Below are 11,440 nucleotides of genomic sequence, written 5' to 3'. Positions count from 1 at the left end.
ATTATTCACCGACGATCTCACCACGGATTCTTCACCGACGATCTCACCACGGATTCTTCACCAGCACTCTCACTGAGGATCGCCTGTCTCAGCCCCTGTGTCACGCTCTCCTGTTTGCTGTGTTCCTGGCGATCTCCTGTGTACTGTGTTCCTGACCATCGCATCAAGAAGAATTCATTATCTGTCTTTAACCTTGAGTGTTTATTACGCAATAAACATATTGAGCACTCGCACTTGTTTCCTCTCAGTTTGTCGTTACAGAAGATGGCAAGTGTGGATGAAAGACGCTTTCAAGATGAACAGGGATGAAACACGAGTTATGCAGTCCAGCAATATCATTAAAGCTGCTGTTTAGTTGTGAATGTTCAAATATTAATTTAGAATGTTCAAATAATTGTTTGATTCCATAAGGTCCATATTATAGACTAATACTGACTGACACAGAAGCCAATATGCAAATAAAGGGAAAGACAAGGGTGGACAAATACACAAATAAGGAGGAAGTAAAATATGAAAATTAGTTTTAGATTAATACACAAATGATGTGATGAGCTGAATGAGGGATGAGAGCAGATATAATAATAGCGTAGTGTAAATCTGCAGACAGAAACATCAGACTCAGGACAGAAACACACGACCTCTAAAGTAAGAACATGTTCATTCTTCAAACACAATTACACTTTCAGATGTTAATATTGTCTCAATGATTATGTACAGTGAATTCATACTGCTGTTGAGATACTAAATGAAATTGTCATATTTTACTCCAAAATTAATCAGGGAATGTTTGATTATGTGTTTCTTCTTCAGAAATGGACCAAACTCTATATTTGATTCTTCTTCTCATTGGTGAGTGTGTTTGTTGTATTATTTATGGTTTATAGTTTCATCAGGTTTGACCCTGTTATGAAAAGCATTAAATCAAACGCTCTCTTTCACAGCTCTCTGCTCCGTATCTGAATGTGTTCAGCGTCAGTATCACTTTATAAACGTGAACAAGACCTGGACTGAAGCTCAGAGATTCTGCAGAGAGAATTACACAGATCTGGCCACCGTTGACAACATGAATGACATGAACGAGCTGAACAAGAGTGTGAATGATGGAGGTGATCAGAATATCTGGATTGGGCTGCAGAAGACGAGTGTTGATAAATGGCAGTGGTCTTCAGGTGAACCTGCACTCTATCTGAACTGGAGACCTGGACAACCTAATGGCACAGATGAGTGTGCTTTTATTTCAAATGGAGAATGGTATGATTTTAAATGTAGTAACAGCCTGACTTTCATCTGCAGTTCATCTAACAACAGTAAGTGCAGCTCCATACAATCACAATAAACATTCATTTATAAAAGATACACCATATACTGTACTGTAAAATCTAGTTAGTTAGTCTTACTTAAAAGCATGCAAACAAATTGCCTCAAAAAATAAATAAATAAAATAAAATGAAATAGGAATAGTATGTTGTACTGACAAAAGCTTAGTTAGAATAGTTCAGTTATACAAGAGTTCCAGTAACTAAAAAAGAACTGAGAATACTTGATAATTTACTGGGCTACTGGACAACCTGAAGGCAGAGATGAGTGTGCCATGATGAGAAATGGACAATTTCATGATTTCAAAGCACAGAACATTACAATAATAATGAACGAAAACAGCATACGGAGCTCTAGTTGTACCACTGAGTTCTAGTTGTCCTGATTGCTGTAGATTCATTTCGGCGTTGATAGTGTTGACATAGAAACACATCAATCCGAGTCCGTGAACAGCTCCGGGTTGCCATCTCATAATTACGGTTACTCATGGTGTGAACGCAGCATGAGCTCGTTGTTCTGGTTCAGGAGGAACTGTAAAAGACGACTGCTGTGTGTTTGTGGCGCTCAGTGACTGTGTGTTTCTGCAAAGCCTTACAGAACGCACTGATGATGTGTGACGTCTGCGCAGCAGGTGCATATGCAATGATTTATCAACATTAAAACACAAAGAATATCATTTTTTTCAGGTAGGCTAGTTTTTCATTTGCATATCTTAAAGGTACAATATGTAAGATTTTTGCATTAAAATATCCCAAAATCTCAAGGCCAGTGTTATATATTTTGTCAAATTGATTACTTACAATATCCCAAATGTTTCCAACTATTTTTAAATCATGAGAAAATTGTGATTTTAACCAAGGAAACGGGGCGTTAGAGCAGGGGTGAGCTGGGAGTCGCCAGTCAATGCCGTCATATCCACGTTACCCTCGGTTTCCGCTCGTACTGCGTGGAGTCCTGGACAAATGCGGAAGTTGTAGTTGTAGCGTCTATCAAGCAACAAACGTTAGCCTGTTTCGTGCAGTCGTTATGGAACACAATTATTCTTTACCGATTGCAGCTGTTTCTGTCGACAAAGACAAGTCCCGTAAACGTCAACGTACGGGTATTATTGCTTTAGGTTTGTGTTTAGTTTATTGACACTGTTTATCACATCTGGTGTTTATGGCCATGTAAATAAATATAGTGTGGCGAGCAGGACGAGGCCGAGGGCCGGGAGAGAGCGGCACGAGGCCGGTGGCGAGATTACTGATGAGCAACGCACCGGTCTCGTATCTCTCACGGAGGAGCGGAAGCCTAAAGGAAGAGTGACGACAGTGAAGAGCGAGAGAGGACAGGCCTGAACTTGTGTTGTGTTTTGTTTTATTGTTTTATCTTTTACTTTCGTTTTGTATTTGTTTTATTTTTATCATTAAAATGTGTCATGAATGTTCGCCGGTTCCCGCCTCCTTCCCATAACATCTGAACTTCGTTACATATAGCATGTGTTATACATAAAGATTAATCAGTATTTTGGCAAATGATGTGGGTATGTTCGAATTTACTTTTACAACAATTGTTTAGAACATGTAAAACTGCGCAGCGTTATCACAACAATGAATTCGACAAATACAGTAACATCTATAACCAATTTAATTAAACTGTAACAAAATTCTAATTCAAGGAAGGAAGAGGACAGGATCGGCTTGCGGAGCTGTGGGCGTATTTATTTATAAATTAAAGAAAAACATCAACAAAAAGTCGCGCACACAGCGCTGTAGCAGCAAAGTCCAAAGTAACAGCGATCGTGTCCTCGCGCATCCCGCACTCGCGCTCTCAGCCCACAGATCTCCGCGTGTCTCTCTCCATGGATAAGGTTTCCCCGTCCCTTATGTGCGATCTCTCCACGCCAATCACTGAAACAAGACACAGGTGTTTGTCATTTGCACTTGACCCACTTACGCCGCACCTGTCTCCCGATCCTCTCTCCCGTCACAGACTTCGCTAGATCACGCCCCCCTTGCCATATAAAACTTACTTTTCTTGCGGTTAATTCATTTTAATGAAATAAAAGCATGTCATTAAACGCAACATTTATAAAAATAGAACTTTACCTCATCGTGAACATGATTTTTCGATTCCCATCCCAGACAGCAACATAGTATCAGCCCAGATCCGGCCCAAATCTGGTTCATGTGGATTTCAACACTATGTTGCTGTCTGGGATCTGACTGATTTACATCCACGGTGGAGTTGAAAACGACAGCTCCCATCATTCCACGCTCCTTCACATCGTCATCAAGCTACACCGGTGTTGTTGTTTGGAATGTAGCAAAATGTAGAAAATCTTGCATATTGTACCTTTAAGTGCAAAAAAATATATAAATCCAGAGGTTTTGTAGACACATTTGCAAATGTTTATATATATATATATATATATATATATATATATATATATATATATATATAAAATGCTTAAAAAGAAGAATACACAAACTTTATGTATACTGATAAACTGTTTGCAGATATTCTCTTTGTCAAGTATTCTAGGTCAATTTGTTTTTAAGCCAGATTACAAAACTACCACAAACCCCTATTGTTACAAAAATGATAATCAAGGTAAATTAATTGACTCACTGTATTCAAATGAGTAAAACAGAGAAGTATTATTACTCACAACATCACTATGCCTCCTTTTCAGATATCTGAAAAATGCCACTACATTAAGCAGCCTTTCATGCTAAAATGCTGAACTGTTTTATCTTCAATCATGGAGGTCTGCGCAATCGGGCCGTTTTGTCTATGGTGCACACTGGGGATGTTTAGACCCCATTATTATTATTATTTTTTAAAGAAGGTCTTAAACACTTTATTATCTTTTACCTCTATAGTTGTAGACTGAATTTAGTTTAAAGAAGATCTAGCCTACATTTCTCTTTTTCATTAATGGAGATATGGAAAATATGCCATGCTTTAGTTTAGTGGATGATTTCTGTCCCCTAGTGGAAAACAAAGACCTTTAAAAGGAAAATGACATAATGAAATTACCACTATAACCAGTAGATGGCAGCAGAGGACTCGTTTGCTCTTTAAAAAACAAGCTCTTTAATTAACAAAAGTTTATGATACTTGCACGTTTTGTCCATCAAGATCACAGATGAACACAACTTTTATGAATTTTGAAGCATAAATGTAGTCGCCAGAAGTAAAATGCTAAAGTTTGGCTATAAATGAACTAAACAATGGTCCCACAAATTCAAGACTATCATCACTAAAGCTTCTGACAACTCTTACAGTTTTTATCTAAAATCATTTTCCCAGAACATTGAGTTGGAATATAGTTTATTAGAGCAGAATTATAAGCATAATGAGTGTAAAAGCGGATTGAGTTAATCTGTTCGGCGTGATGACGTTTAATCTCCAACAGCCTCTGTAGTCCCATTTAGCCACTTGTTAGCAACAGCCTTTTTCAAGACATGTACAAATCAGGAGTGGCGTAATATTGTTGTATTTTATGTCGTAGAATAAAACGTGAAAGTGTCTTGAGCTTGTGTTCACCACAGACCTTATTTCAGCCATTTAACCAAAATCCCATTCAAAAAACCCATTGACTTCGGGACGATGGAACCAGAAGTGCTAAAATGCTAAACTCTACAATTAAACTGATTTTTAAACATTGCTAAAGGACACATGTGGAAAAAAATGTATTACAAAAATCTTTAAAGCTGCTAAAATTACCCAGAACTTGTTTTCTTCTTCTGGTCTGTGTTGCTGTGGGTCTATTAGTCTGCATTTACACTACAGCACTAAATGCACAGGTTTATTTTGACAAATGTTTTGTCCCGTCCGTCGCTACGGTTATCACTGTCAATCATAGAAATTTCAGGAGTGACTGAGGAACAATGTAACGGATTCATACCCGTAATTATATATATTTTTTTGGCAATTTGGCGTGCAGTTTTCATACTCTACGCTTTACCTATCCTGTTATATAAAGTCCCTTCCATTTCTGGCCTCGCCCTGTGTGTGTGTGTGTGTGTGTGTGTGTGTTTGTTTAAGTTTCCTCGGAAATACTTCCATATTAATTTTTTCATTACAAATTATATTATCAGCATAACAATTTGAGTAAATGTAACTGTAAAATATAATAACATCATTATTGTATGTAATTCATGTAATTTGTTAGTGAATATAGAACAGACTGTGGATAAATGTCACACTTTCAATGTTGAGTCAATTTCTGTGTAGAAAAAACATTTTCTGAAAAAAGTTCTGAAAAAAGGAACAGACTGATTTTTTTGGTGTTGTTTTTTTCTTAAAGCGCACACAGGACTCATCTTTCTCAATCAGAATAAGAACTGGAAAGACGCTCAGAGTTACTGCAGACAGAATCACATTGATCTGGTCAGTGTGAGGAACCAGAATGAGAGTCAACAGGTTAAGGATTTCATTAGTGGTCTTTCATTATTAGGATCACAGATCTGGATCGGTCTGTTCAGAGACTCATGGCAGTGGTCAGATCAGAGTAACTCCTCATTCAGATACTGGAGGTCTGGTGAACCTAATAATCATGGAGGTGATGAAAACTGTACAGTGATCAGACCAAACGCTCTGGGTCAATGGTTAGACTTCTCTTGCGACAACCAATTTCCTTTTGTGTGTCATGAAGGTGAGCAGATCCTCACAAACACACACAATCCATCCATCACCTCCAGATCTCTTAAAGTTCACGCTACATGTCTGACATGACAGATTCCTCCACAGTGTTTGTTCTGCATGTTGTTTTTGATCAGTCTCTCTCTAGTTTTTGCTTGTGGTTTGTTTTGTGTCCAGATAAACTGATTCTGATCAAAGAGACTCTGACGTGGCCTGAAGCTCTGAGATACTGCAGACAGAATTATACGGATCTGGTCTCAGTTCATTCAGTCGAGATGCAGCGTCGTGTGATGAATGTGGTTAAACGTGCGTCTACTGAGGCGGTGTGGTTGGGTTTACGTCACTCCCATATTTTGGGCATCTGGTACTGGGTGAGCGGAGAGACCGTGTGCTTTCATAACTGGGCTCCAGGAGAGGAGAACTGTGTGTCTGGAGTGAGATCTGGAGCAGTTCAGTCTGGAGGAGATCAGCGCTGGATCAGCCGTCCTGAACACGACAAACTCAACTTCATCTGCAGCAGATCTTAGGAGTGAAGGATATGTTTGTGTTCTTACATAACTGGCGAATGTTTTTTTTTTTAACTGGCAAACACTTTTAATATTGTTTTAATCATCAGATAATGTGCTTATATCAGTACATGAAATTAATGTATGCCATTTAAAAGTATCATATAAGTCTTTTCTCTATCAATGTAATGTTCTTTGGGTATTTAAAATACTAATGTGCACTATATGTTTTAAAGACCCCATGACATCAACATGAGTTTTCATCTGTGACTGTTCAGTCAAACATACTTGCTGTTAAATAGAAAGTAGAAGGTCATGATTCGAGGATGTGGCTCAAAGTATATTGGCTGTTTAAAATAAAAGCAAAGCACAAGCCACGTCAGATGATTTCATGGGATCTTGTTATTCTGGTGGTGTGGCTTCTTTCTTCTCCTCACTCCTGTGTTTTACACGAGTCATATATTTACTAATTACTTGTTTAAAATATGATTGTGAGCATCTATATGTGTCTCAATGAAATGAAATATGTTTTATTCTTAAAGAGAAAAATAAAGTTGAGTATAAAGTATCTTGCAACCTGTAATGTGTGTTCAACAACACCAGCTCAAATACAAATATTTACAAACAGCATTTTTGTGTTGTGACATTTATAAAACACAAATATACAATTTCAATTTAAAAAATGTTGAAAAATGTAAACATTCTTTCAACTTAATTTTTATTAACAACTCAACATTCTACACTGTAAAATCCTCAGTGTTAAATGGAAACTGAATGTCTGTATGGCGATAAACTTCTGCTACAGGTTCCACAGTCCCAACTGAAGTGAAAAGGCGATCGGTTCGATAGTCGGATCAAGGTTATAGAATAATACCGCTTTCCTTCCGCTCTGCCCCGACTCTGAGTGCTTTTAAAACAGCTTTGAAGAAGTACTCTTTTATCTTGGCTTTTGAGTCTGACCCAGGAGAGAACTACATTTTGGTCTTTTATGTAGTTATTGTTTACTGTGTTTTGTTTGGTTTTATGATTTTTTTTATTGTATTGTACAGCACTTTGGGCTGCACTCTTTATTTGGGCTGCATATTTATTCAAATCAACTGAGTCCTGTTCACTACACTTCCCAGAATCCTCCTTGTCTCCACACCTGAACTCTCTGTAGTCTGTAGGTTTGAATGATTTTCAAACCTGAACCAAACATATTTTTATTTGAAAATCAACAGTATTTCATTAGTCTTTAGTATGTCAAAAAAAACAACAACATTAAAATCATGAACTCAAATGTCATTGTGCAAAAAACAAAAACAATGACTGTTGTAACAGTGTGTAAATCAGACCTTTCAGGCTATAGCCTAACGCTAATAAGCCTTATGCCAAAATGATTATTACAACTAAATTGTCGGTCATTAACTAAATAATTGTGTAGATGATTTGCTTTGTGTAACCCGACATCAGACATTAGTCCAAGTATTTTTTTGCACACAGTGCCGTGACCAATCAATCACTCTTTACAACTGGCTGCACATTCACTGTCCTCGCGGCTGCTCCAACTCGCGCTCGCTTATCAATGCATATCTAAATTCGTACCTACGGTATCTTTGTAGAACTTCAAAAAAGAGACAAAAAAGATGCTGCAGCCAATGAGCAGCCGGCGGGGGCTGCCGGACGATTCGACCTCCACGGACAGTTTTTAATGTTTTATCAGACAATAACTACTCAAGATTTTGCTTTAGTATAATTTTCGAGACAATTAGGGCCGGATTCAGGATTTGGGACAACAGCTTAGATTTCGGGACTGTCCTGAATTTTTCAGGATGTCTGGTCACCCTATTTAAAGGTTACGTCTTATTTGTGGTGTATGCTGTGGGTTTTCTTCTGTTTTCCTGACCCTCCTGCAGTCTTGAGGAGAGCTATTTCCTACTTATGTGGATTTTATTATGGACACAGTTTAACATTTGATGGTCTGTGTTGTAGCAATAAAATTTAGATTTTTTTTTTTTTTTTTTTTTTACAAAACTACATTTGTTGCCTAGAATCAAGTATTGTGATCTCTGGAGGGCTCCTCCTGCCTTAAATAAGGAGATGGCATAGTCAGCTTATATTTCCTACACTACACAAGCTTAATTGTTAGGCTATTTGCTAGTTTGACATGACAGAAGAAAACGGAAAGGTTTTGTGTAGGCTGTCAATGTTTTTATCTTTCATCAGCTTGAAAAAAAAAAATCGTTCTGAAAGTGATTCCAACGATATTATTCCTCTGTGCTACTATCGTTATAGTTGTGATGTAAGGTGTGTTGGACAGCGACTGCGGATGGATGTAACCGATCGGTGAGAGTTGCCGCGTGCATAGTGCAATTCACAATGCATCTCTATCAACAGACCATACATTTCGCTTGCCCATACAGACTACTACGTAGCCAGCCATCACATTTAAACAGTCTTCAGAGTCCAGTAAAGAAATGTGAGCTTACCGGTAGCCCTTTTGATCTTTTCCTTTCCCCATGAGTTTTAATTCTGTGATTCTTTAGCGATTTCTTCTTTCTTCTGCTGTTCTTAGCTGCGTTGCAAACCTGAACAAACTCGTGCCGCTTCTATTGTCTGAAGGTTTCTGGCGTGTACTGCTAATTAGTCTAATTTCGCTCACCTGCTGAGGCGCGCTGCGGAGCTGCACGCTCGCTGTTACGCGCATGTAGAAGCAAGGCCTCTGTCACATGCACCCGCACGCAGACACACCTCCCGGCAGATCGCCACAACAGTGACCAAGAAGCTGGTGAAAAGGTGGGATGATAATGCGGTTGAGTCTCTACATGGCTTGAGGAAGCCACTGAAGTGGTTACCCACTATATCACTGTAGCGTCTGGACCAATCGGACACACACAAATTATTCATTTATTTAATGAATAATCCAGCAAACTCGCTGTGAAACCTTCACCAAAAACTAACATCCCAAATGAGGCTAACACACTGGCAGGACGGTGTCTTGTTACAGGGAACACAGAGAGTTTTTACGATCAGATAAGGTTTTAAGGGTGTTAAAGAATGTGGCCAAATGCAAGAGAAAGACCATGGAAAGACAAACAATCTGCTAAACAGACTCTTCTGCATTCATTTATTGATGAATTGACTAACATGAAATTAACATGCATTCCAGAACATTTTGAGAATGATTTACTGTTATGTGTTTTGTCTTTTAATAATTCTGTTGATACTATGATCTCTTTGACACTATGTAGTTATTACAGGACCAACGGTCAATGTAACCCACTTATACCATGTTTGGTCTCGATAAATTGGTACTCTGAAGATCGAAATGATTGTGTACATGATATGCCAATAGCTGTGCAACTTATTAGTATTACACGAATCTTTCATAGTTGTGTCATCAAACACCAATTCAGCATGCCAGCCCGAGTGAGCACGCTTAAGACAAAGGCTTGTAAATCCTGGTGACAGAGGAAACTCCCGCCAGAAATTCTACCCTTCTCATTGGGTGAACCAGCCTGCATAGGGCTGTCCTGTGTCAAGCTTTAAAAAGGCCTTTCCACTAGATCAGCCCACTTCTTGTGTTTGTGCTGCTGGCCTCCACTGTACTCCTCGCGTTGGGGGCCCCTCCCCCACCACTGGGGCCCATGGCCCTGGATCCAGCAGGCCAGAGCACTGCCAGCCATGCTTTCACGCTCCCCAGAGGGCGATAGACTGCCTTTTCTTCAATCCAGAAAAACTGCAACTTTACCATCATTGAATTGGCAACGATCAACTCCTGGCCTTCCTGGCACTTCAGGAGGCCGCACCAGCCAGTGTGCACTCAGCAGGCCAGGACTGCAGGCTTTGACTCACCACAGCCATGTGCTCGAAGCCACCATGCAAGCTCCGACCCACAACAGCGTCAGAACCACAAGATGGCAACTTGCACCATGACTTTTGACCCTCACGGACCCACCAACGGACTCAGTTTTCAACCACTTCAAGAATTGTCCACGATTTGCAACTGACCATGCAAGTATTTAATGAGGTGCTATGAAATAAGCTGATGGTTCTTTTCATACTGAAATAGATCTTATTCCATAGTTCTATTTCCTGTTTCCGGTTCCACATCACTCACCCCTTTACCTATGCATGTATGTATGGATGTATGAATGTATTTATGTTTGTTTAGTGTTAGTTATGTTTGTGATTTAGTTAATAAAACTTGTGCACAATTATGAATTTGATTTCTGATCCTCTGTTTGCATACAAAGTCCCTTTTTTGATCCTGTTACATGCTCTAATTGCCGTACACAATAAGAAATAATAATTTTTCAGTGACCCTGAAAGATACATTTTTCCTGGAATAAATGAATAATCGAAGAGTTCATTGGAACTGATTAATTGATTGTAATATTAATTTGGCTTACCTCAAAGTTAATCTAATTAACTGACCCAAATATTAATAAATAATCATAATTGGTAATTATGGATTATTATTAATATTTCCCCTTTGAGCTAATATTGTTACATCACCTTCTGTGAGGATATGATTGTCCCGCAAAAGGTATTCTCTAACAATAAACCCTGGATTACAAAAGCACTGAAAACCACTCTTAATGAAAAAAGAAAATAGCATTCAACTTAGGAAACAGAATTGAGTCCAAACTCATCCAAAATAGACTGAAAAAAAGAAAAAAAATCAGCAAAGAAAAGATATAAGGAGAGAGTTGAGAAACTCTTTCGGGAAGGCAAAGCTAGGGATGCCTGGCGAGGCGCTAAAACACTGGCTGGCCTCCCCATTAACAACTCAGCATTATCCGGGACAAGAGACTCATGGCAACATGGCAGAGGACCTTAACCAATTCTACTCCAGGTTTGACCCGTTTGATTATTCACAAGAGAGGAAGGAGCTAATAGCTGAGCACTCCTATGATGTCTGCCCAAGCAAATCTGGAGTTGCGGCAGGAGGAAGTGGAAATCATGCTGAAGAGGATGAAACCTAACAAAGGACCAGGACCTGA

The 11,440-nt window shown here is 38.9% G+C and overlaps 1 protein-coding gene across 1 annotated transcript; it reads left to right on the top strand.

The window, feature by feature from the left end:
• The first annotated feature begins 601 nt into the window (after positions 1–601).
• Positions 602–7,077, top strand: LOC311079173 (C-type mannose receptor 2-like). The gene is made up of 5 exons (XM_084108385.1): positions 602–645; positions 811–849; positions 942–1,307; positions 5,615–5,962; positions 6,127–7,077. Exons 2-5 carry the CDS (start codon positions 813–815, stop codon positions 6,474–6,476), a joined length of 1,101 nt encoding a protein of 366 aa, XP_083964511.1. The 5' UTR covers positions 602–645; positions 811–812; the 3' UTR covers positions 6,477–7,077.
• The last annotated feature ends 4,363 nt before the right edge of the window (positions 7,078–11,440 follow it).

This window comes from Abramis brama, assembly GCF_963993115.1.
Source record: "Abramis brama genome assembly, chromosome: 3".
Taxonomy (NCBI): domain Eukaryota; kingdom Metazoa; phylum Chordata; class Actinopteri; order Cypriniformes; family Leuciscidae; genus Abramis; species Abramis brama.
Note: the sequence above shows the minus strand (reverse complement) of the source record. Positions and strands in the feature narration are given on the sequence as shown.